Source organism: Talpa europaea (genome assembly GCF_964194135.1).
Source record: "Talpa europaea genome assembly, chromosome: 1".
NCBI lineage: Eukaryota > Metazoa > Chordata > Mammalia > Eulipotyphla > Talpidae > Talpa > Talpa europaea.
The window spans coordinates 45,263,772-45,289,558 of NC_140073.1; the positions used below are offsets into that span (position 1 = coordinate 45,263,772).

General features: G+C 56.0%; 1 protein-coding gene across 1 annotated transcript in view; it reads right to left on the reverse strand.

Annotated features, from left to right (window-relative positions):
- Window positions 1–5,077: 5,077 nt before the first annotated feature.
- Window positions 5,078–25,787, reverse strand: part of ARAP1 (ArfGAP with RhoGAP domain, ankyrin repeat and PH domain 1) — a gene marked incomplete at both ends in the record, with an annotated part of 36,659 nt that continues 15,949 nt past the window's right edge. The window contains 24 exons of the mRNA XM_084248933.1: window positions 5,078–5,095; window positions 5,403–5,552; window positions 6,718–6,781; window positions 6,945–6,995; window positions 7,677–7,759; window positions 11,386–11,418; window positions 11,919–12,064; window positions 12,271–12,384; window positions 13,765–13,882; window positions 14,145–14,213; window positions 14,299–14,385; window positions 14,483–14,630; window positions 15,057–15,162; window positions 15,480–15,692; window positions 15,896–16,059; window positions 16,170–16,221; window positions 16,494–16,689; window positions 17,530–17,632; window positions 17,892–18,027; window positions 20,108–20,242; window positions 21,405–21,579; window positions 22,567–22,749; window positions 23,825–23,910; window positions 25,536–25,735. Coding sequence (XP_084105059.1) covers window positions 5,078–5,095; window positions 5,403–5,552; window positions 6,718–6,781; window positions 6,945–6,995; window positions 7,677–7,759; window positions 11,386–11,418; window positions 11,919–12,064; window positions 12,271–12,384; window positions 13,765–13,882; window positions 14,145–14,213; window positions 14,299–14,385; window positions 14,483–14,630; window positions 15,057–15,162; window positions 15,480–15,692; window positions 15,896–16,059; window positions 16,170–16,221; window positions 16,494–16,689; window positions 17,530–17,632; window positions 17,892–18,027; window positions 20,108–20,242; window positions 21,405–21,579; window positions 22,567–22,749; window positions 23,825–23,910; window positions 25,536–25,735 — 2,830 coding nt within the window. The remainder of the gene's footprint in view (window positions 5,096–5,402; window positions 5,553–6,717; window positions 6,782–6,944; window positions 6,996–7,676; window positions 7,760–11,385; window positions 11,419–11,918; window positions 12,065–12,270; window positions 12,385–13,764; window positions 13,883–14,144; window positions 14,214–14,298; window positions 14,386–14,482; window positions 14,631–15,056; window positions 15,163–15,479; window positions 15,693–15,895; window positions 16,060–16,169; window positions 16,222–16,493; window positions 16,690–17,529; window positions 17,633–17,891; window positions 18,028–20,107; window positions 20,243–21,404; window positions 21,580–22,566; window positions 22,750–23,824; window positions 23,911–25,535; window positions 25,736–25,787) is intronic.

Below are 25,787 nucleotides of genomic sequence, written 5' to 3' on the forward strand. Positions count from 1 at the left end.
TCACCATTTAGACGAGTAGCCGCGCGGGGGCAGGGGGTGGTGTGTGTGTGCAGGCGTGACGCCTTGGCCATCTCCACCATCAAAGCAGAACCTGCACTCCTGTCCCACACCGCGGAGTCACCTGTTATCAGCAGGTCTAGCAAGTCCAGGCCTCAGTTTCTTCACCTACAAAACGGTAATGAAATGGCTATCTCCCTCACAGGGCTGGTTACAGGTATTAAAAGAGATGACACAGCAATTGAGATGCCATCAGCCCAGCAGATGTGGGTATTTCTTAATGGTTTGTCAGCATTACCATGTGATCGGTATTTTGCCAACACTAAGGACAGGCTAGAGATCTCCCAGTGGCTGGATCCAAGGTTGGCCTGACCCTGTGCCCCAGTGACCGCTGGCTGGGTGGACAGTGGGAGACCACACGAGAGAACTGAGGCCTGACAGACGGCAGCTCGACTAGGCTAGCTGTGTGCCCCTGGGCAAGCCCCTGCCCTCTCTGGTCCTCAATCTATAAATGAGCCTTTAGGGTCCCCAGCTCTGCAATTTGTTGGGAAAGAACTTTGCCCCCACTGGAATTAGGGACTGTGGCATTGGAAGCTGTGGTGTCAGTAGAGGTGGCCAGGGTGGGGGTGTCATGGGGGTGGTACAAGCTGGAGGCAGGTCTGGCACCAGCACAAGGCCCACCTCCTAAGGGCTTCCTGGCTGCTCCTCCTAGGGGGACCTCCTATGCACCCCCAGGAGGAAGAATGTGCCCACCCAGCGATGTTGCCATGACGCTTGTCTCCATGGTGCCAGGCGCACAGTCCTCCTCTCACCCAGGTGGGGGGTGCTGAAAGTGACGGGAGCTGAGGTGGTTCAGACCCTTGGGTCCCCTCAGCCTGTGCTTCTGTCCTCAGCTCCCGTGAGGACCCTGTCCCGAGGGCCTCAGGTGGTAGGGCGGGGAGGAAGGGCAGTTTCCCCCTCAGAGGGTCGAAAGAGCAACAAAAAGAGCACTGGGAGCTACTGAGAGAAGGGAGCTACACAGGAATGCAGGGAAGTGACAGCAGAGGGGGAAGGGGAGGGAGAGCTGGGGAGACAGAGGGAAAGGGAAGGTAGGGAAGACATTATAGTCACGGAGGTGGAAACGCTTCCCAGGCTGACAAGCAGTGGGAGGCGCGTCCAGCCCATCTTTTTTGGCTCAGTTTTGAGGTGGGAGGTGGTGGGAAGACAGAGCGAGCGGGGGTAGAGCAGGAGGGAGGGGGGCAATTTTCCTAGAGAGTTTTGTGTGTGGGGGTGTTCCTACATGTGCCTGTGTGTGTGTGTGTGTGTGTGGTGTGTGTGCAGGCTGAGGTGTGCCAGCACCACGTGTGTGCAGGGCATGAATATGTGTGTGGCATGCATGCGCCTGTGCCACTGTGTCTCCAGGGTGATAAATACAGCAATAGGAGCTGTAACCAGGGCAGAGAAAGTGCGGAAATTTCCACAGGATGCAAGTGGCGTGGGAGAGGGGCCATGTTAGGGCTCAGTCAGCTTGGACTGGCCAGAGAACCCTACCCCTATGGCTCAACCTCTAGCCAGGTGACCTGGAAAAACACACACACACACACACACACACACACACACACACACCCCTAATAGCACATGGTACAACAGGATGGAAAACAATCCAGGAGAGCTTCTTGAAGGAGGTGTCATTGGAATAGAGGTTGGGTGGTTCATGCCAGCTGTAGTTTGTCCGAGAGACAGACAAGACAGACACACCCTGCAGATCAGGGTCTGGGTCACTTAGGACACAGAGCTGACCAAAGGAATAGAAACTACTCCTTTTTCTGGTGAGAGGAGACCCGAAGGAGTCTACTTCACTTGAATGTGGTCAAATGGAAAAGACCTGGGGTAGAAACAAAGAGCCCAACACCAAGGCCCATGGGGCACTAAGTTCCAGCCACAACAGGTTGTTCACTGCAAGATCTTTTCACCTTGCATTTGGCTCATGGCATCACTTCTCTTGGCAATGTCCTTTCTCCACTCCACCTGCTTGTCCTCTCACTTGTGTGCTCTCAGTGTTCAGTTAAGAACTGCACACAGGTGTTCAGTATTTGTCGAATGAAAATATGTTGGACCTGGAGAGAACCCTGGATGCCACGATGTATTCTCAAACATATTTAGGAAGGGAATTATCAAGGGACGGTGCTGGGCACTTCACACTGATCAGTTCATTGGCTCTTCCCACTAGTGAGTGCTGCTAATCTCTCCAAAGTACAGGTGAGAACACTGGAGATGGATGGTAGCATCAGCATCTGCTCAGCTGGCATCCACACCCATGCTTTCCCCAAACAGCCAGCTGTGAACAGGACTTGGGAGCCACAAGATCACGGAGCCAGGAAAGGCCTCAGCTCCAGGCTGGCTCAGGAGGCAGGAGGAGGAGGCAGGGTGCATCTTTCCCTCCCCCTCCCATCGATTTCCTGCAGAGACCAGGGGTCTCCAGAAACCCTCAACGTCTTACGAGAGCTTTGCAGGATGGGTAAGTTGAACAGGAAGGAGAGGGAAGAGAAAGAAACAGGCTACCCTCCGTTCCAGCCCTTGCCCCACTCTCCTCCCTCAGCCCCTCTCCATCCACAACGTAGTCCTCACCAGGAGACTCTGCCTTGCCTTCCTGAGAAGTCCCCAGGGCGCACTGTGGTCTCCACTGTTAGGTGTGAATGAGGGTTGACCCAAGGGCCTTCCCCAACTCTTCCACCTGCCCCTACCCCAAATAGCACTCCTTCCCACCATGTGTACCCGGCAAAGCTTCCAGTCTTCAGGGCCAGACCAGGGCGCCTCCTCCTCCCTCCCCGAGAGCTGCTCCCCAGCCCTCAGCAGGTTCCGTTGTTATCCTCCAACCCAGCCTCAAATAATACATGAACAAACCAGCTGGAGTCCACGGAGGCCCTATTTCTAGGAATCCTTGGACAAAGAGTCTCTTGCCCATACCCGCCCAAAACCATGGTCACTGCTGTAACTCATTTAGGTCGAGGCCCTGAAGCTCTTGTTGGGATGGCATCCGAGTCCCCGAAGGAAAGCACTTTCAAGAGTCATTAACTCCTGACGGCTCAGATCCCTTCCTTAGGGGACCCATGGCACTACTTAGAAGAGGAAAGAGCAGTTGGAATCTGAGTTGGAGGGGAGAGGAGGAAGGAGACCTCTCAAAATAGTGGGGTGGAAATGGGCCTCAGTCCTGTTTCAAGAGAGCTGCATGACCGTGGGCAGGTTGCCTGCCTTCCCTGGGCCAAATTTCCTTACTCTCCAGGAGACAGAGGACAGAGCACAGCACTGACCCGCAGTGGGTGCCTGTTTAGTGAAGAACCGTTCTCTCCTCCTGGTTCCTACAACCCAGGAGTCTAAAGCACACCCCTGCACTGTTCTGCCTCCCAGAATATCATCGAGATTGGGGGAAAAGGCAGGGCCAGGTCATACCCCTGCACTCCAACAGAGCAAGGCTGGGACCAGGACAGTCACACGGGGCGTCCAGAACGCAGTCTTGGCCCAGTCGCATTGCACTGTCCAAGGTTTCCCCCCGGTGGCCTAATATAGTCACTGCAGCCACCCCTGAGCAGTCTAGCAAGGGGGGTGTCTCACTCCCCTTCTCTCTTGGCCTTGGAGATAGCTCGTCAGGTCGGGGGGGGGGGGGGGGGGATTAAAGCCCCTATGGATGTGGACAAAGGTCTCACCCTGGTTGCGGGTGGAACGGTTGGTCCGGTGTAGAGCAGGTTGCCTAGGGCGGGATGAGTGGGAGGCTGAAGCGGCTTAAGCCCAGCCTATGAAAATCACCAAGAAACTGTTGCCAGCTCCCGTACTGACCTCCCCTCCCAGAGACGGGAACAAGGAAAGGGATTCCAGGTCCCATTAACTAAGGCTGAAGCCGAGAGGTCAGCCTGCCTGCCTGCTGGCTCCCTGGAGAGGCCATAAGTGGTGGTAGGAAGAGGTGGGAATGTGTTGTCTGGCACCTTCCCAGGGAGTCCCAAATGCAACTCACTACAGCTCTTGTTACCTCCTCCACTTGCCAGGGCCTTGCCATTTTGGTGATGGGGGGCAGCACCCAGTGAGGGCCACTTTATAGTTCAAAGCAAGGCCCACCTTGGGAGGGGTGTGCACAGGAGCTAAGGATGGCCAGGGACTCTCTTTCCTAATTCAATTTAATAAGGCTTCTAAGACTGCCGCTCCAGAGGGTCTGATGAGAGGCTGCCCCGCATCCCTGGCTCAGATTCAGACTGCAGCAGGGATGGGGGCTCAGTCCAGCTGGGCTCCTTCCTGGTCAGGTCAGGACAGCATTCCCGACCCTGGCTGTGCAACAGTACAGTGGGGATGGGGTGGGGTCAAACCAGGGCTGTGCAGGGGACTGGGGAGTTCTGAACAGCTCAGGGTCTGGAGAGAGAGGACCCAGGTCCCTAGGCACTCAGTAGGCACTCAGCTCGGGGCCTCCTGACTTCCTGTCCCCTCTGACCCCAGGGCACCCAAATCCCCCAACTAATCATTGACCTCAGCACCACAGGATAAAATATACAGATATATTTATATTATCAAAAGGCTCCCAAAATGGGGAAGGGACAGTGGGCAGCCTGGGCCTCTCAGGCTGGAGGAGGGGCAGGGAGTGGGGCTGAAATTCCCAAGTCCACCTATAGAAACTTGCCCAAGAGCTCCCCACCCCCAGCTGAGTGTTCCTTTAGAGCATCTACTTTTTGCAATTCTGGAGTGTATGGGAAAGGGTAGGCTCCCTTCCAGCAGGAGCCACGGGGCCTAGGGCCTCTGAAAGGATGGTGGTCCCCCAGAGCTCTTGATTTATGCCCATCTCCCTCAAACGCAGGGAGGGTGACCCGGAGGGGAGTGGGCCAGGTCTGCAGGGCTGAATGGCTAGACCGAGCAAGGGAGGGGTTCTGCCTCAGGCAGACCCTGCTGATTCCCCACCCTCCCTGAGGGAATCTATGCTGCAGTTGGGATGTGGGATGTGAGGGTGCAGCTTCCTCTTGTGCCCCCTCCGGGCTCACACCAGGCACACAGCGTATGAGGGTGTCTGAACAGGAAGGCTTCCCAGCTGCAGAACCCCAGAGTCAGGGGCTGAGCCCGGCGCTCAGACGTTGCGGAGGACCTGTGGGGAGGCACAGAAGCCGGGCTCCATCAGCACCGGGCGAAGGCTCACAGAGGCCAGGCCCCTCCTGAGGCTTCTGCAGCTAGTCTGTATTGCCAGCCTAGGGATGCTCAAACCAGCTGGGGTCTCGGGACAGGGAGAGAGGGACCTGCCGCGAACTCTGAACCAAAGGGGTCTGCCGGGACCTCTACAACTGGTAGAGGGAGAGGGTCTGGAGGGCACTCAGGAGAAGGAGAGGTGCGTCAGAGGGAAGGTAGGCTCTGACCACGCCCCAGTCCCTGGCACATAGGGATGGAGAGCCACTCACAGAAAGGGGGTCCGAAGTGAAGGCAGCCACACTCCGGCGCATTTCGTTCTCACTGCCACGCAGAGGGATGAGCGATACACTACCCAGACGGACCTCAGGCACTGCCCGGGACACACGTGAGCGTTCCGAGGGCCACACCAGGCCATTGTGCTGTGGGACAGGGAAAAGGAGGGGCACTGGGACCTGGGCTTCTGTTGGCCCAGACACCCAGCTCCGAATCCACCCACCCTTTCCAGAAATGCCTCCAGCTACGCTCCAAGGTGACACCCTCGGCTTTGATCCCAGCCGATATGAGAAGCAGCTGTTAGGAGAACATGACTGTATCCCTGGCAAAACCCAGAAACAATTATGTTACTCAACAACTCCCATCTGTGGGTCCACAAACTAACTACTCCCAGAATGCAGCACCAAGAAAACAGTTCCAGAGGAACATGTCTATGCCTCCTTTCACCAGAAACCCAGAAAACTATAGAATCCACCCTGTTTCCATGTAGGCCTTGACTACTAGGAACTTCAGGGCTAATGGAAAGTAGTTTCAGTAAAGAACAGCAAAGAACCCAGCCCAGGGCCCTGGTACAGTTTTGTCTACCCTTTCCCTAAACGTTTGTGAGTTTCTTATCTAGAAATCTGTTTTAAGTGCAATCCAACCCTCAAGTCCTCAGCAACCTGTTCCTGCCCAGCCCACTGCAGCAGCCACCGCAGTGGGCTCCTCCCCACCAGGCTGGGCCCTTCAGTCTACTGTCACCCACGTGTCACATCCAGAACGAGCCTGCTCAGATCTAAACTTGCATATTGCTCTTGCTTTAAACTGCTGACCAGGTCAAGCTCGGCTTCCGTGGCATGGCCTTCAAGACAGATTTTGCTGATTCCCTTTCCAGCGTCAACTTCCGGCACCCCTGGCTTCCCCAATCCCCCCAGCCAGACCATCTGTAGTTCTTATCACTGCTTTGTGCAAACTGTCCTCTGCCTAGAAGCCACCTTTGCCTGGTGAAGCTCTGTCTCAAAGATCAGCTCCCTGGACACTCTCTCCTGCTGCCCTCCCAGCCACCGACCACCCTATGACACTGGGCTGTGCCCAGTCACTTCTGGGTCTGTTTTCCTTCCTACGTGGGGAATGCCTGAGGGCAGGGCTCTGCATCCTCTCTGTCTAGCATTCCTGGCTTGGAGCCGGACCAGAGCAGCCACCAAGAAGTTTATTGAGTGAATAAATTAAAAGCAACTCAAAATCTCCTTGAAGCAAACTGGTGGCTTGAAGAGTGAAGCAGCAAATGTGTCCAGCCTCCCTAATGGGTACCCCCCACCCTGCACCTGGTACCTGCACAAAGAGGAAGGTGGCAAACCACTCCCGGAGCTCCATCTGTGTCTCACAGCAGAGATACCTGCAGGGAGGGGCAGGCACAGTTCTGGATACTGCGAAGGGCCCAGCAACCCAGACCAGGGTCTCAGGCAGGGCATAGATCCAGACAACGAGGGGGACTCGATCCAGGGGGCGTGTTACCATCTCTCCTCAGCCTGGGGTTTCAGGGCAGGGCGCTCACTCACCACTGCTGCTTCTCATGTTTCTCTGTCTCCTGGACCACTGTGAAGCCCCAGCTGCAGGGGAGGGAGAGCAGGGTCACTGACAGGCCACAGAGGCCTCAGCACCCAGGAGCGGGGCAAGAGCCAGGCGCAGAGCCTGGGGCTTTCTCACAAGCAAAGCACATCCTGGCTGCTGCCTTTCCTCTTGCAGCCTGCACCCCTCCAGGCCCTTGGTTCCCCCACCTCTGCCCCATCCCAGGTCTGCCCTAGTCGCTGGTAGACCAGCAGGCACGGCCAGGGGATGAGAGGCAGACGACCAGGTCCAAGGACTGTAATTAACAACAACAGTGGTTATGTACCACTTTTCAATGTTTCAACATTTTAAAGCACAGTCACCCTTTGAAACAAGTGTACCATTATCTCCCCCTTTCTCAGATGTGGGGGGTGAAGCACTGAAAAGTCAGCGCAGGATTTCAATCCAGGCCAGTGGTTCTCAAACACGAGGAAGCAGCAAAGTTCCCTGGACAGCTCATGACAACACACACTGCTGGTGCCAAGCCCAGGATCTGGGGTTTCGCGCCCCTGTGGCAGAACCGGGATTCTGGGATTCTAACATGTCCCCCGGTGATTTTGATGCTGCAGATCTGGGAGGCCACAGCTTCAGAACCCCTGTACCAAGCCCAGCTGAGTTCAAAGTCCCCCCATCAGCTCACCACAGGCCCTGGTCACAGACCTATTGACCCAGTTCTAGCTCACCAGGTAGGTGGTCGGAGTTTCTTCTTCACTCCCAGGTAGACTTTGAGGCTTTTCACAGGCCACTCCTTCTCTGGCCGGTGGCTCTGGGGTGGAGGAGGGCAGAGGGAGAGGACACTTCGGTCAGTCAGAGCAGGCAATAGGCCTTCAATTTTCCGACTGGTCACCTTCCCCCACTCTCTCCCCACTCCCCTCTGCATCCCAGCACAGGGAGCCTCCTCCAGGAAGCCTTCCTGATGAAGCCTTCCCTGTGCACAATCCACCCAACTAAGCCCCCAGGTCTCTCCCTGCAGCAGCATCAGACAGTCAGCCCTCAGTCCCCGAGGCAGCAGTCCCGTGGGAAAGCCGGTGACATGATTCTCAGTCCCTCTCTGCTGCCTGCAAACTGGAGAACTGGCTTGTAGCGTTGGCAGAACTGCTGGTCTGTGGAGGGAGAAGGGCTGTACACCACTCTCTGCCCCAGACTGGAGAGGGTGGGAGTCCTGAGAGTATCTCAGGTGGGCTGCTGTGTCTGTGTCTCGGAGGGGTTAGTTCCTCACGCCTTCCTGCCCCACAGAGGCTCCAGGGCTGACTGTGTGATAGAAGGCTGTGGGGTCAGCAGTTATGAGCTCTTTGATTCCACAAAGGGGAGACTGATGATTCGAGCTGAAGCAGAATGGCTGTTCTGTAGACCAAAGGAAGAACTTCCCAATGGTCTATGTCAGGAAGCAAGAGACCAATGTACCGGGGAGGGGCACCAGATCACTGACACGCTCACATCTGGTCCCCACCTCTGCATATGGGTCTGGGTTTGGAAGGAGCAGGCTGGTTCTGAGGCAGGGGGGCAGGAGTAACGACCCCCAAGGAAGAGGCTGGCTGGAGGTCAAGCTAATGAGCCTTCCTCATTCTCCAGCAGCCACTTGCTTGACACCCTGCCCCCACCAGGCACCCCTAGTGCCAGGGCGGTCAGCAGGGGAGGGGAACACACTTACAACCGAATCTGGGGGTCAAAGACTGAGCCACCTCCACCCTGTTTCCCACCATTGCTCCCAGACATCCCCAGGCATGGCTCCTTGGCAGGAACAAAAAAGGAGTGGGGCGTGGCCAGGAGAGGCTGAGAGTCTAAGGATCTGGTGCACTTCCTTGTGAGGTCATTTCAGACACCCAGGGAACACTGAAGACTTAGAAGCTGTCACAAGGGGTGTGGTCCAAGAAGGGCTTGCTGGGGACCTTTCATCCTACTCTACCCTAATAACCACCCACCAATGATGAAGGTCCTGATGTGGGACCCCTGTTTCCTACAAAGCACCTGACCCAAGAACGGTCACTTGCCCAAGGGGATATGAAAAAAACAGGGCCATGGGCACAGACGATAGGACAGTAGGCAGGGAGGAAGGGGGCGGCGGGAAGGGAAACAGACTGTGGCGTGTGAGACAGGTGCAGGGAGAACACGGGGAAGAAATCTCATGAGAGCAGGTTCGAGAGCAAGGCTGAGGATTTTGAAAAATTACATGGCTGGTTTGAAGAAACCAGCGGGTAGGGGTGGAGAGACTGAGGCAGGCTATGAAAGAAATTAGGCTGCAGGCAAGGTAAGCACCAGACTCTAGGCATGAGACAAGAAAGGATGTAGGGAAAACTGGACTGTGGGTGTGGAAGGAATCACACCCAGAAAGCAGGCCGCGGACTTGCAAGCAGTCAGTGCAAGAGGAAGAGTAGGAGCAAGGGAGAGAGCAAACCAAGAGAGGAAGGAACTGGTCTATGGGTGTGAGGGGAGGAGGCTTCTGGTCAGGGCAATGAGAAAATTGCTGGAGTTGAGGAATTCAAGCCGGGCTGTGGCTCCTGGAGTTGCTGAATAATCCTCAGCCCTCCCTCCCTCGGGCTCCAGAGGACGAGGCAAATGCGTGGCATGTGTATGACATGGGCACGGCCGAGATAGGTAGCTTTAGGGGAGCCTTTCGGGAGAAGGGAAGCATTATGTAATCTATAGGAAGCATTAGTGTAATCTTCGCACCCTAAAACTTGATTTCTCTGAGGTATGAAGTCATCAGCAGAGAATGAAGTTCTCCCCTTGATGCTCAAAGACCTCAGCTGGAACCAAGATCTTTCTAGACTGCACCATTCCCAGGCACCTCAGGGTCTTCAACAATGGGAGACCCCCAGTATGAGGTTTGGATGTTCACCTATCCCGAACTGTGAATAACTGTTCCAACTTTAAATATCCTGTCCTGTTACCCTCTAAACCAGTAAATCGGTAAATACCAAAATTACCAGCACTTTGGTCAGCAAAGTGCTAAGGTTTCTGTCAGGCCAGAAAGTGCAAGCTGCCACCGGGGAGAGCACCACGTAACCCTGCACTCCCCGGTCCCTGCCTGCCAAGTCCTTGACTCCTGTACTTGAAGGAATAAAAGCTGAGGTTCTGACACTAACAGATCTGGGTTGGAATCCCAGTCTCCCACATAGAGACAGGCTTGAGCGAGTCACTGGGAGCCTGCTTTCCTGACTGAGATGGGGCTAATACCCATCCTCGCAGGCCTGTAGTGAGGTGCTGTGTCCCAGGCTGCACTGGTGAAGGACTGGGCACCAAGTCTGGCTTCATAATCATGAGATCTGTTTCCTTTTTCTAGCTCCCCTGCCTTCTCCCCTACATGCCAAGGGATCAGCAGCTGCTCCTCCAGGTGCCTCATCCATCCTCACTGCCCACACTGCTGGTCCAAGGGGCCAAATACCCAGGGAGGGGGCCAGAGAAATACCCCAGAACCAAGGGAACTGCCTGGAGAGATGGAGAGGCCCGGAGGTAAGGATGTGATCACAGAGGGAGGCAAAGGAGAGGAGGCATTCTCCACAAGGGTCAGCAGGAGCCCAGGCCGCATTAACATAGGTATAAGTGCAGGGAGGAGATGTTCTATCTGCCCTGACCTGCTCTCCCTCCATGGCAGCCAGGCCTGTCCAGACGTCCTCAGGAGAGGGGCAGGAATGGCTAGAGTCAGTGGTAGGGGCAGTTGTGGAAGCTCAGGCCAGACCACTGGGCTTGGTAATACGTTTCTGTTGTCTATCCCTGTAGAGCACCTATGCTCTGTGCCCGAGGGATCCACGGGGCGCCAGAGGAGTCAAGTTCTCAGCTCAAGTTCTCTACTTGAGGCCTTCTCCCAAGTGGAAGTATCCCTCCAGGGATACAGCAGCCCAAAAGGAAGAGTGGATGAGCTCCCCTCTCCCAGGGGAGTACAAACAAGGGCTGGCGATCAGTCAGGGAGCCTGAGAGGTGCGCCTGCCATAAGTCAGGAATATGCCACAAGGTGGTGCGGTCCCACCCTGGCATTTTAAGACCAGAGCAGTAGCAAGGACATTCTGATAACCCTGGATCTCTCCAGGGTTAGAATGAGGGTGGTTCTAGGGACACAAGAGATGAAGATCAGAGCTCTAATTCAAACCTAGGTAGGGGCCTCCCTTCCTGGCACTACAAGCCTCCACACTGAGTCCTCTGGAAAATTCTAGAGCGTTACACGGATAGGGAAGCCTATCTTAGGGGAAAGGAAAAGGGTGTCCTAGAAAAAGGTAGATGAAGGGCAGGAGCCCAGGCCACAAGCCCCAGGGTGGGGGCCAGGGCTGACAAGTGAACAGGAAACCATGCCTGGAGACAGCCAGGAGCTCAGCCTGTGTGGCCCTCACACTACCCCAGGCTCGCTTGGCCCCCAGGTGGTGTAAGGCAGCTGGCAGTTGACCCATAGCTACTCACGGTGTCAGGAGCCCCGCTCAACGACCTCTGGCTCTGTTTGATAGAGGATCAGGGTTACGGAAAGAGGAAGCCCAGGTCCAGAGCCAGGAGAGTGTGTGTGTGGTGGTGTATGGTGGGCTTAGCGTGTATGCGCAAACAATCAGGTGGCAAGGGGTGGGGGTATAGTGGTACCAAGACAGAGTCTGGTTTGGGAGGACACCCAGCATGTGAACAGAGTGGGAAAGGAGTGGGCCAGGAGGAGGCATAACCTGTGAAGTGACAAGGCACACATGGCCCATTGCTCGGGGCTGTCGCCATGTAGCACATTCTTGAGGGAACCATGACAAGCACAGGCTCAGGTGAGATGGCAAGTGCCTGACTGATGTGACAGCATCTAGGTACCAGGGCCCAGTGGGGCTCAAAGCACCCAGAGTGTACACCCAGGGCCACAGCTCCCCACCACAGTGCCATCTCAGGACCCCCAATGGAGTTACTCCCAGAAGCAGACCCAGAGGCATGTCTGCGCGGGGGTGTGTGCGGGGGCTGCTGCTCACCCGGATCTCCTTGTAGAGCCGCAGGCAGCTGCTGTTGAGGATGAAGTAGCGATCGTGGAAGCCACCTGAGGGCAGGCCCAGGCCCAGGAGGCTTCGATCTTCACGGAACTTCATCATGCCATGCTTGGTGTCGCCCACATGGCTGGCTAGGGGAGGACTGAAGTGGGCATGGGCTACACCAACCCCAGACAAGGGGAGGAACCCAGAATGAAGGGAACTGCCCCTGCCTCCAAAACGGCCTGCCCACCTGGTGCCCTCTGCCTCGGCTGCTCTTGACCTCTGCCACCAGGTCCCGCCCCAACTCTGGATGGGGGGACTCGCCAGCCTGCCTGGCTCTGCAGGCACCACCTACCCAGGTACAGCAGCATGGCCTCCATGGACTGGTGCTTCTTCACCACCAGGTAACTGTCTATGCCCAGCCCATGCAGGATGGGTAGCACCTTCTCCGCAAAATGCAGGGGACGCTCTGGGGAGAGGTCACATCCACTGTCACCAGGGCCCCATGGCTTGACAGCACTGAGGGCTGGCACATGCGCACACATCACCTAAAGTCTCTTGGCACCACCCACTCCCACTGTCGACCAGCACCGTGATCCCACACCGAGCTCCAGGCTTGACTTGCCTGGCTGGGACCAGAGCTGCTCTAACTCAGTATGTACAAGACCAAGCCAGCCAGCGGTCTGCCCACCAGGTCACAAAAGCCAGAAACAAACTTTCTCTCTCTCATATTCCACGTGTGGAATCTGCTCTTGTTCATCTCCATGGCTTCTGTCCTGGCCCGTGTCATCTTCTCCTTGGACTAAACTGTGGCCTTCCAAGTGGCCTCCCGCCTCTCTCCCTCTCACTGCTCTCTCTACCAGCGGCAACTCCTGATCGTGACCCTGTCAATGGCCTTGTACTGTCGGCAGGCCTTGTAAGGCCGACTCCTCCTCTCTCTCCAGCCACCCCGCATCAGCTCCATGCCCCCTCACTTCCTCATCTCAAGCTCCTGGAAAGGGCAGTGCCCTTGGTCCCAAGAAGCTTTTGCCCATGCTGTTCCCACTACCAGGAAGCACTTTTCCTTCCTCTTCACCAGGTAACCTCTACCCACCTTGACCTCCTAGTTCAGACACTCTGAAACCAGAGGCCCTGTTACAAGGTCTGGTGGCACCATGATCCCTTACTACACAGTGAATGCAGCTGCAGTTGCACGTTAATTGGTGTGATCACAGGATTAATGTCTCTATTCCACACCAGACCAACCTCACGAGGCTACGCAGGGACTGTGCATTTGGCTCCCCAGTCCAGTGCCCAGCACTCAACAATAACAGCTAAAACAAACCATCAGCTCCACCCTCATTTTCTACTGCTATCAGGACTGCTCCACTCTAATGCTTTTATCACCGCCCCCCCTTCACTACCATAGCTCCTTCCCCACATCATCACAATCACCCTTATCTACACCACCACCTCCTGTCTCTTGCAAGGTCCTCATCACCCATACCCCCTTCACCACCAACAGTGTCACCCTCGAGGCTATTATCAAATTAGCATTATCACCCTTACAAGCAACACCATCCTCAGACACCTGAGAGAACAATGTCACAGCCTACGCAATCTACCACCTTCACTGTCCTCCCCCCACCCTGCCCCTGTTGGCCACATTACAGCCATCACCTCAAACCTTGTTGGCACACTGTTAACACCACTGAAATCACAATGTGACAGTTACATGCATCATCCAAGCTCCCTTTACCACCACTATCCCTATCCCCATCCTATGGGGTGGGGTAGGGCAAACTGGCACTGGCGGCCTAGACAAGGATAAGCTACACCATACCCTGCACCAATTCTGGCGGCCACCCACCTGCCTCCTCCCTCTCGTTGACCTCGAAGCAGGTCCAATAGTCCTTTTCCCTGATGCCCACATTCCTGCGATCCAGAATCTCCAGGGTGAGCTCCTCAGCTGTCATGGATGCTGGGATCTGTGGTGACCAAAGAAAAGACAGCCTATCTTGCCTTCCGACCCTGCTCTGCCACAACCCGTGTGGTCCAAGGGCCAAGCCCACCCATCTCAGGGTCTCCTGAGGAGCAAGCTGGGGATGAGAAGCGACAGGTCACAGTACAGACAGATATAGGTCCCGGACAAACCACGGTTCCCCTGGGGGTGAAAGCTGTGCCCCCCAGTCATCTAAGCCCATGTGTGGCCCTGTCCATCCCCTTGGCTTCTCCATCCCTAGCTCCAACCTTGATATGCTGCTCAGCATCTGCCTTCTTCTCCTCCAAGTACACCGTGCAGATGAAGTCACCAGCATGCTGTGGGGGTAAAGGACTCAGCTAAAGACCTAGTGAGCATGTGCAGGCAGAAGGCCTGAGCCCCCCACCCCACGCTGTCCTTCACCTGGGTACCACTGGCAGTGCCAGCCACACGCATCTTCACAATGGCAGTGATCTCCTCCCGCTGCTTCCTCAGTTCCTCTTCATCCACCTGGGAAGAAGAGAGGGACAGAGACAGATGGTCACTGCCACCTGGGAGGCTCAGCTCTGCCCTTTAGAGCTGCCCTCCAGAGCACCTCGGGACGCACACTGAACACCACCACATAGTGGCCGATGAGGTCTTCTACCACACGGCCAGCCTTGTAGTCCTGCCCATCTGTCTGGAAGAGCGTGGGCCCAAACACAATAGCCAGGTTGTGCGTGTTCATCTGGTTCGTGTCTGAGAAGCACTGGACACTAGACGGGGAGGGTGGAGGATTTGAATGAGGAGTCTGGAATACAACTTCCCCGCTCACCTTCCCAATTCCTGACAGGCCCATGACTGGACCCTGGAATAAAGCCAGGGGAGGTCCTGGTCAAGGTGGCCCACTAGTCAAGGGGAAGAGGACAATCTTTCTGGCCATGTCTGGGGCAAGGAGTAGGGCTAGGAAGATGGGCAATCTGGCCAAGGCACCCTGGCCCAGGTTGCTCTACTCTTCCACCCTGCGGGACATAAGTTGGCAGCAATTAAGTTAGGAACTGAGGGTGGGATTCAAGATCAGGGATTGTAAGTCAGCATCAGTCCCCAGGTCTATGTGGGGCTCAGGGGTGAGAAGTTAGCTGAGTTGGCAGCCTCCCCACCCCACTCCACCCCCAGAGCCTCACAAAAATATATCCCCTCACCAGTATAGGTGGCTGATAAGGGCCTTCACCGTGGCCCGGTTGACTGGAGGCAGACGTGCCAGCAGCTCTCGATACCTGGAGACCTTCTGCTCTTCATCCTCAATCTCTGGGTGGGGAAAAATAGGTGAGGTCAGTAACCCCTCTGTGACTACCTCCCCTGTCCAACCCTCTGGCCACTCTGCCTATCATCCTAGGGGCGAGCACTCCCTGCCTCCTCCTCCATCAAATCAAGCACTCAGCAAGGACAGGCAATTCTTGTCTCCAAGTGACACTAGCTCTATAGGGTGTCAACCGACATAAGCAGCCGAGGACTGAAACCTGACTGCTGGGGCATGCTTCTCCCAGGGGAGGGGAGGAAGTCTGAGAGGATGAGGCAGTAGCCCTGGCCGTGGTCTCCAGCTGGGCATGGTCTGCTGGGCCCACCTGAGGCCTCCAGCCAGGCAAGGCGCTGGGCTCGCGTGAAGAGTCCATCAGGCAGGTCTCGGAGGAAGCGCTTGAGTGCCGAGGAGACGTCGTCCACATGCTGCTCGCCCTCCTTGAGGCGCACAGAGCGGGCGTCCTGCCGCAGGCTCTCCAGCAGCCGCTGAGTCTTCGAAGTCTGCCCGCACTTGCGGTAGATGCCCTCGGAGGTCAGGCCTGGAGAGGGGTGGGGCTGAGCCTTGGGGTGCGGCTGCGAGAGGGTGGGGCTGAGCTGGGGGAGGGGTGGGGCCAGTGGTGGGGCTGACACAGAGGCGGGGCCACGCAGCTACTTCGTCCCCTGAGAAGGCAGGACTGGGTCTCTAGGGCAGGAGGTAAAAATTATCCGAGGGCGGGGCCCGTGTCCCCGGGTGCGGGCTCACCGCACTGCGTGATGTAGTCCACACAGCGGTACACGATCACTGGGATATCTGAGTCTCCCAGCTGCTGCTCCGACAACGTGTCCCCTGAGCTGGCCGCAGCTTTCTGGATGGCAGCCAGCCAGCCTGTGAAGTCCAGCCGTCGCTCCCCTTGGATGTACAGCGTCCTGGGCCAGGGGCAGTGGGGCAGTTTGGGTCCGACTCCTGCCCCACTCCTCCCATGCCTGCCAATACTGCCACAGGCCTCCCAAAGCCCCTCAGGGAAGCCAGGGCTCACCTCCTTCGCTCCACTAGCACCAGCACCTGGTTCTCACCGTCCCCTTGGATGGCTGTGGAAGGGCCAGTCAAGATGAGACCCAGACTCACTCATGATCCCCAACCTGTTTCATCCTGGATTTTGGGCACACACCCCTGGATCCTCCCACCATGATATGGGGTTGCTGGGGTGCATCCCAAGGACAGGAAGGGAAATAAGAGAGCTGGCTGGCTCCTTCTGACCAGACCAGGGTAGAGTTTAGACTTCAGGGCAGGGTTGGGGGACTAGCAGCCCTACAGAAGAGGGTGCCCTACAGGCTGGGGGTCTAGATCTGGGTCCACGCACAAAGTTCCTGCAGTTTCCGAAGTTGCAGCGGCTCTTCACAGGCTCCCTCTGGGAAGACAGCATGGAGCTCGGAGCCAGTGAGCGAGAACCAGCCCTCCTGGGCACACTGGAGGCTCAGACCCGCTTTGTAGGGGAGACGCCCAAGCCGTTCAAAATCCCGAGTTAGCAGATCCTCAGCCAGGGGCAACACAAACGCCTGGTAGGGAAGCCAGGGAAAGGGGAGGCAGCTAGTGAGACTTCCAGCCATTGGCACTTCTTTCCCAGGACACCCCAGCTCCCTGGCAAGGGGGCATATGCCCTCACCCCACCCGCTGCCTCCTCTCTTTTCCCCAGGGCAGACCTAATCGTGAATGAACTTGAGCATCTTGCCTTACTTCCTACTCAAGCTCTGCTCTCCTCTGGAAAGCCTTCCCAGACACCGTCAGGGCTGTCCCTTCTCTGGGGTCCTCACAGTGGCAGAGCATGCCTGCCCTCTGGTGCAGCACTGACTACACTGTTGTTGCTGTCACCACCCCATCTGTCTCCCCCACCAGCCAGGGAGCGACTGAAGAGCCAGGACCAAGACTAGGTCATCTGGGTCCCCAGAGCTCTGAGGACTGAATCTCTGGAGGTTCACAGATGACAGATCCATGAACTAGCAAATAAGATTTACAGGCCCTTATGGCACAGGAGACTCCAGAGTATACCTGGCTAGAGACCCCAGGGCAGTTGCCCTGCCTCCTCCAGAACAAGGAGCTCACTCCCCTGGAGGGAACTATCGATCCTAAGACATTAAACATGTATTGAGCACCTGTGGAATAAAAGACTCATGGTCCCCCTTCCACAAAGTTGAGATAGGGTTCCTGATCTCCCCCACACTGGGGTGGGGGTGCAGATTATATCAGGCCCTTGATCTAAGAAGCCGGCCCTGTGTCAGCTGTCGGCTGCCCTCCATTCAGTCCCTGCTCCATGAGTTGGGAGAGCTGGGAATACATGGAATCAGCCAAGAGGCCCACCCTGGGCCCTGTCAACTACCCCATACTAACTCCAGGCCCACCTTAGCAATGCACTTGACCCATTCACGAGCCAGCTCCGCACTCTCCAGCCCAAACAGGTACAGCCGCTCTCCCTCCGTGTACACCTCAAAGGTGTACTCAAAGCTGCAGATACACAGGCCAGGATTCAGGGCTATGCCACCCAGCCCCAGTCCAGCCCTCCCCACACTGCCCCATGACTGCCTTCCCCGCAGGGGAGGTCACTGCAAAGGCCCAGGCTCAGGCCACAGGAGACCTGATGCAGCTCCAGTTTGCTGTGTGACCCTGGGGAGGTCTTGCCCGTGTTGGGCATGTTTCCCTGTCTCCCAATTGAAGGGATGGATCTTACAGCAATAATTTTGCGAGTCTGTCCAGGGGTGCTCACCCGTGGGTGTCAGGAGGAAGTACTGCCAGGCACACAATCTCGCTGACCCGAATCTCCCCGTTGGGTGTCAATGTCCGCTCATTCTCATAGTAGCTCAGGACCCCATCACTAAGGACACACCAGCGCCGGCTGAACTCTGAGGAGAAGTGGGGCAGGGAGCCATGAACACCCCTTTCCATCCTCACTGGGCCCTCACTCCCACCTGACCCGTATCCTCTTTATTCTAACTCACAAGCTCCCCCAATTTCATGCTCCTCTCTGTACCCCCACTGCCCCAGTCCACCACACTCTCCCCTGGATGCAGAGGCGTTCACTGGTCTCCCAGCCTCACGTCCTCCAGAATTCAAAAGTGATCTAGCTAAAATCAGACTCTGTCCTTCCTTTGCTCAAAATACTTCCATGCCCTCCTCACCCCATAGACCTCAGGACAAGGTGTGCCCCTCAGCTTGGCATTCAAGGCTCTGCAGGTGCCCCTGCCCACCTCTCCGGTCACCTCTCTGACCACTCCTGAACACATACCTCACCCTCCCCACTTTCGCTCACCCTGTTCCTTCCACCCACACTCTCCATTCTTCTGGGTGAACCCAAATGCCATAGGAAGTCTTCCATTCCCCCCCCAGAACCCCTCCCTTTGCCAGTAACACCCATGGCTCTATACTCTGCCTCCTTCCAGAATGACTCTGATGAGACTGACAAGATCCTACAATGGAACAGAATGGACTGTGGACCAGGAAAGGTAGGAGAAAGAACAGAGTGTCAAGCCATGCAGGCTCACAGAGTTCATAGCATTGAGCTTCACAGCGGCTCAGAGCTTCCTGGCACTCAAGGCAAAAAGGATGACTCAGGCAGTTACATAAATGACATTATCAGGAAAAAGGAGGAAGACAAGGGCTAGCACCCCAGGGACAGTGAGGAGGGAGACATCAAAGGGTTCCAAAGATATCTCTGCTGGACTTGAGGGCTTCACCTGGGACCACAGAGGGACACGGTGGTGTCCAGCATGCTCCCACTGCAGACAATGGCTCTTGTCCTGCCTACGGGGACACGGCATATGCCCCTGATGGGTGGAGTGGGGCTGGGGGAGGTGTCCGAGAGCCTGTCTGATGGCTGGGCTCCCTGCAGGAGTGACTGCCCTGCGCCAGCCACTCTATCCTGTAGATGGAGCCCACTGTGTGCTAAGCACTGTTCCAGGCGCTGGGGGTAACAGTGGTAGTCAAAAGGAGCTTATATTCCAGCGGGGCACAGAACACCAATAGAGAGACCTAACTAGACTAATGAATGTCAGGTAAGTGGTGGGAAAGTAGGGTCAATAGCGAGCAGTATTTTGGACAGGTGGTGGGGAATGAAGTCTCTGAGGAGTGATTTTTTTTTTTAATTTTATTTTTATATTCCCCATACAATTGCAACCCCCTTATTTTGACCCCAATCCCTCCTTTCCCCACCCCCACCCCCCATAGTGTGTCTCTAGTTCATAGTTGTTTGTTGATTTTGATTTTTTTCTTTCTTATAGTTATTCTTTTTCCTGGTCCCTTATTTAAGTTTTCTAGTTGCTATGAGTGAGACCATCCGGTATTTTTCTTTTTTCTTTCTGGCTTATTTCGCTGAGCATGATCCCTTCCAGCTCTGAGGAGTGATTTTTAAACAGTGATATGCAATAGGCCCCTGATTGAAATGAGGGGGGCCGATCATGCAGATATTGGGGGAAAGCATCTGGGGCAGAGGGCACAACAAGCACAAAGGCCATGGTGGAAATGAAAGCATCTGTTTGAGAAGCAGCAAGGAGACCAGAAAAGCTGGAACACAGTGAAGGAAGTGGGTCAGAGCAGTAATGGGCTGGGGTAGCTGATATGCAGGTCCCTGCAGCTTTTACTGTACTTGAAGCAAATGGAAGACTGAGATGAAAGAGGGATGGAGCTTAAAGCTTAGTCCTCAAATCTCCTCGTATCCACAGCTCTAAATACCAGATGTCCTGCACAGGGCCCACACCCAGTAGGAGCTGGCAGTGACTTGCTCTGCAGGGCCATGGCCAGCCAACACCCCCAGCAGCCCATTTTCCAAGCACCTACTGCGTGCCAAAGAGCACATCCGGGAAGCTCCCAGGTGACTCTGCCAGAGTACACTTGGCACTCACTGGGTCCACCAGCCTGGTCAGCCCTGGTTTCCCTGGCACCATGCCAGAATGCCACAACCAAGGTGAGGTCTGGCCCATCACCCACCTTCCCGGGCACGGCGGTCCTGCAGCGGCTTGCCGGCAGAAGCAGTCTTGTGGAGGAAGCCACTGTGGCTCACAGTTGGCAAGACAACCGAGTAGTGCTTTTCCAGGGGCTTCACTGAGTCCAATCGAGGTACCTCTTTCAGGAAGTGGGGGTAAGAATGGCCAGTCGTGAGCCCCACCCTCAGTCCTGGGATGCAGTCCCAGCAGTCATCCAGGAGTGTCCCACCTCACCTCCCCGGGGCTGAACATCCACGAGCCCGAGCTGTCCTGCTCCCCCACTTCCACCTCCAGGTTTGCTCCAGTCCCTCTCCACCTCTCTCTACTTGTAAAAATTCCACCCTACTCCCAAAGATCAGCTCCATTACTTTCCCTTCCAGGAAGCTTTCCTGACTCCCCTGCCCAGCCTGCTCTCCCTGTTGGAGGCGTTGGGCCAGCACACCAGAATGAGGGGGGCCTTGGGTAAGCTCACTAATGATCCCCAGAGGGAGATTTGTCCCAGACGACTCAAGGCTTAAGGAAGCAACTGGCTCCAGCCCTGCTCCCAACGGTCCCAAAGCCCAAGCCAGCTGGGTGGTCTCCTGCACCTCCCGGAACACCGAGGCTCTCTCCAGTTCAGCACACCCCAGCCACCCGTGGCCCTGAGCCCAGAGCCCCAGCTGAGCTCCACCCTCAGTCCTGGGATGTGGCCCCAGAGGCCAAGTCTGGGCCATAATCAGAGCCACTTACCCCTGCAGTCCCCTTCCCAACCACCCCAAGAGCGGGAGCCAAATGCTACTCAACTCCAGTCTGTGACAGAGCCCTACCCACAGAGAGCAGCGGACAGGGTGCCACGGTGGGTCACCCGCACAGGGAGAAAGGCAACACCACCCACACACAGCAACACAGACACACTCTGGGCGGGCACAAACCCCAAAGCCACAATACGCCCAGGTGCAAGGAAACACAGGTCCACGGCAGCTCGGAGACAGAGACAGCAGCACAGAGCCCACCCGGAGGCCCACGTGACAGCTCAAAGGACCCGCAGACATACAAAGAGACACAGAAACAGACACGCAAAGGGATACACAGATGAAGGAGAAGCAGATGCACAAATGTACACTGACATGCAACCAAACATACCTGACATTGCTCCGCGGCCCCTCAAAGAGCTGCAGTCACAGCTCAAGTAGCAGCAACTGAAAACTTACAGCACGGTACACAGCCCCTTGCAGCCCCCACCCACGTCCTCTCCGCAGAGCCAGACCCTCGCAGCAAGGAGGCCCCAACCCGAGAGGTGGACAGTCCCACTGGCCACTCACCCATGGTCCTGTTGTTCCGAAGGAATTCCATCTGCAGTGTCTGCCCTGCCTTCTCAGCAAGAGCCAGGGGCGTAGGGGCCTCAGGGTCCCCTGAGAAGCAGTTGACTCCAGCCCCACAGCCCAGGAGCGCCTGGGTCTCGGCCAGGTCTGTGGTGGTGACCGCAGCACACAGGGCCTGGGAGGAGGGACGAGGAGGAGGGAGTCAGCCCAAGCTTGGGACGGGGGTGAGGGGCCGGTGGGCCAGGGGAGATGGGGCAGGAGAGGGAGGGGCAGGAAGGAGTCACCAGGTCTGGGAGTCCATCCTCAGGTTGAAAGGGAGGAGGAGGAGGAAGAAAGAGAGGGAAGGAGAAAGCCCAGGCCGCACCCTGCTAGCAGCCCCCAGGACCCTATCAATCGCCAAGCCTGTTCTCTAGAGGATCTCAAGCTCCCTCTGCCTTGTGGAAGAGCAGAGGAGGGGGTGCTTTGTAGCTAATTCCTCCCACATTTGAATTCCTCACAGCCTGCCCAGCCCTTCCAACCAATGGGAGTGCCGCCCCTCCTGGCTGGCGAGCTAGACTGGGCTGGGCCGGAGACTGGACGCCTGGGTTCCTGGGAGCTGGAAGCCTGGCTCCCACTGGGCTTCTCGCTGAACTGAGCCTGCCTGGGTGGGGCTGTTTGGGGGAGGCACCGAGGCCAACTGGAGGTCACAAGTGGCATCCTCCTGCTTCGGAGCAGGCTACCTCCTACTCAGGCCAAGCCAGACCAGGGCTTAGGGCTTGGCTCCCGGCCTGTCAGGGCTGGGGCCCACACAAGGCCTCATCTTGAGCGGGGTGTGGATGGGGGTGGATCAGAGCAGCCAGCTGTTTTTCATGAGCCTGACAGGAAATAGCATCCTCATCAAGTTCACTCCTTTTGGCAGGATTCAGAAGGAGCAGGACAGGGTGCGGGAGACAAAGGAATCAGGAGCGGAGGGAGGCAGACAGATGTTAGAGATGTGGCGTTGGCCCAAGGGCCAGGCCTGACTCCTCCTTGCTTTGCCCCAACTCTCCAAGTGACTTAGGACCCTTCTATCCTCTGGGCCTCAGTTTCCCTACATACCAACTCACCACTCTGAACTGTTAGAAAAGATGAATGGAGAGAGAGGGAGGCAAGAAGAAAAGGGGTGGCCTCAAGGGACCCTGACCTTGTCCAGCTCCTCCTGGTTGCCAAAGAGCGGGTGGTAGCGGCGGTACTTGCCCTCCCGGTACTTGGCTTCCAGGTGGTGCCGCCGGGCCCCAGGGCTGCTGCTGGGCTGTAACGCCTCACTAGGGGGCACGTTGGCTGCCCAGAAGTGGTTGCTGGCACTATTGCCCAGCTGTAAGAAGAGCTGTAAGTGTGGGCAAGAGGTTAGAGGGCAGCCTGTGAGGGACCTGTGCCCACAATAATCTTAGATGGTCAGGCAAGGACCTGGGAGAGGCAGGCCACCTATCTGGTAGCCATGGGCGACCCCACCGGCCCCGGGCCTGCGCCCAGTTCCTCAGCTCAGTGACAGGACAAGAGCAGGTGGTCTGACAGGTGTGTCCCCAGGCCTGGTACTTGGTTGGGAGACTTGCTGGCCCACCCACCCCACAGCCGGAATTTTACATTCGTGAGGCTGGCGGGTGGGGTGCGCCTAACTTGTCAGCCAGGGGATGGGCAGAGATTTTGAATAAATCTTCTATCCCTGTCATTCCTCCCTGGGCTCAGGTGCACTTTTTGTAAGAGCCCAGGAGTCCACCACTTAGGGGACTAGTTTATTACTTCTTTCATTCTGCTGATTGTTTATTCCACAGCCATTTCCTTCATCACACCTTGCCTTTTAGTCAGGACCTACAGTGAGTGCTGGGGTCATAGGTGCCACCACCGAACTCTGTGACTTTGAGCCAAGTCATTTTCACTTCCTGGGCCTCGATGTCCTCATTGTAAAGTGGGGGTTCTGACCCTCGCTCACAGGGACTGTAATACCCAAAATGCTCGAGTCTTCAGTTCTGCTGCTGTCAGGGAGGCCCTGTGAAGTCGAACCCTGGGTCGAGTTTCCTGTTGCAGGTTCTCCCCTAAAACTACCTGCACATCGGTACCTGGGAACCCCGAGTACACAGCATGGGTACATATGTGTATGTGAGTGTCCCCTAATGTATGTACCTACTGAAGTGAACACTTTAGGCTTTGTAGAATACACAATCTCTGTTTCTGTTGCATAGTTATTTTTTTTTTAATAACCCCTTTAAAATTTAAAACATTTTGAGCTCATATTGCCAAATATCAACTTTTCCAAATTCCCCTCCCATTAGATGATCCCAAAAGTATCCTCTGGCTCCAAAGTGCAGGAGTTGTTGAGACAGAGGGGATAGGATTGGGAGACCTAGGTGGCAAGCTGAGTGAGGCCGACCCCAAGTGCAACTGGCAAGCAAGGGTCTTCCCACCTCAATGAGTGTTTCCGTCCACACTTTCCTGTCCATCTTCAGGCTCCTCACTTTGGAGATGCCAGCACCTAGACCACGGTGCTCTCCTGGAAAGAGAGGGTCATCTGGGTCCTTCCCTTCACATGATTACTCACCCTCCCATCTCTGAGCCCACCCAAAGGTGAGACCTGCAGCTCTAGGTATCCAGTCAAACACCCCTGCTTTGAGCACCAGGGGTAACTGTCACCTAGGCTCCCACAGCAGCCCCCTAGCTGGCAAACCACACTCATGCTTGGTCCCTGCAGGCCTCTCTCCACACAGCCCAGTTAGTAATGTCTTTAAAAGGCTAATTCCAGGGTGTCCCTGGTGGCGCAAGGGGTTAAGTCACAGCACTGTGTCTGCAGCCTCTGAAGCACAAGTTCAATTACCAGCCGGCCAGGGAGCTAAACCACAAGGTGCAGCAGACCTCTCCTATATTGCCCGCTGCTCCCCTCCGCAGTGTATTTCAGTCAATCCATCTGTTTTGTTCCCCACTCTGTCTCTGGAGAATCCTCACACCTCCTGAACCTCTGGCCTGTACCCCAGTTCTTATATACATAAAAAAAATCTTAAAAATAAAATAAAATGCTATTTCCCTTACTTCAAATCTGTCCTGTAGATGTCCCAGAATTCCTTACTTTCTTAACCACCAACTTCATCTCATGCATCTTTGCTGCTGTCCCCACAGTCCTGCTCAGCTGCACCCTCTAATCATCCATACGCATTCCTGCCTCAGGGCCTTTGCAGCTACTGTTCTCTGTGTCTTCCAGTGACTGGCTCCTTCCTGTCACTCTCACCTGAACTCTTCCCTCCTCAGAGCAGGCTTCCCCAACAAACATATTCTCTGCCTCACAGCACTTGTTGCTACCTAATACCCCTATTGGCTAGTGCATTTTCTGCCTCTCTCCACTAGGATAGTAGCTTCGCAAGAGCAGGAACCTTGATTTCCTGCTTTAGGGCTCTGTGCCTAGAACAAAGTCTGGCACAGTGAGCACTCAATAATCTCTGTGGAATGAAAGGGCAGAGGGGGAAGCTGGTGCTGGAGGAAATGGGCTTTGCTCAGGTACAGGTCCTGCAAAGGATTGTGGAGCAGGGCAGGGGCTTGGGGGCACAAGGAGTGCCTGGCTCTGCTCTGCCTCATGTCCCCCCAGAGCCTCCTAGAGAACACCACGTCCACTCTAGTCACCCTCAAAACCTGTGAACCGATGCCTTCCTAATCTGGTCTCCACTTAAGTCATCACTGTCTAATGCCCAGACCTCATGATCCAAGGCTTCCTGGACATTTGCCTCAGACACCCCGCTGCCTCACCCCCTCCAACTCAGCTTGTACCCATCAGCCAGTCTGATGCAAAATCCAATCATGTCCCTACCAAGTTCTGCCTCCTGTACCCCTCCAGAGAAAAACCACCCCAACTCCTCCTCTGCAGACAAAGCCCTGCTCAGCCTGACGCCGGCCAGTCCTCCTGTCTCACCAGCAGGTGCTGGGCCCCAACAGATCTGGCTTCAAATTAGACTTACTTATTTGCGAGCTGACCCTGAATGGGCCATTTTACCTCTCCTATATCTCAGTGCATGAGATCTGATAAGTCAAATCCCTCTGACTACTGTCTTTCCTCCAGCCCCTCAGCCATCCTGACATACCAGCTCTGTCACCCCTCAGCCTGGGAACCTCACTCTCTCCGCACACACACACCTGCGCAGCGCTTGCAGATGACAACGCAGAGGTTGATGGAGGCCCAGTCAGGCTGGGTTGCACCACAGTCGGCACAGAATCTGTTGGGGGCCACAGTCCAGATGCGCTCGGCCACCTCTGAGGTAGACAGAGCCTCAGCAATGGCGTCCTGCATGGCCTCCAACCACTGCTCCTTCTCTAGCTCTGATTCAGCTGAGAAGCTGGGGAAACAGGAATGGGGGCAGGTGGGTGAGAAAAAGATCAGAGAGATTA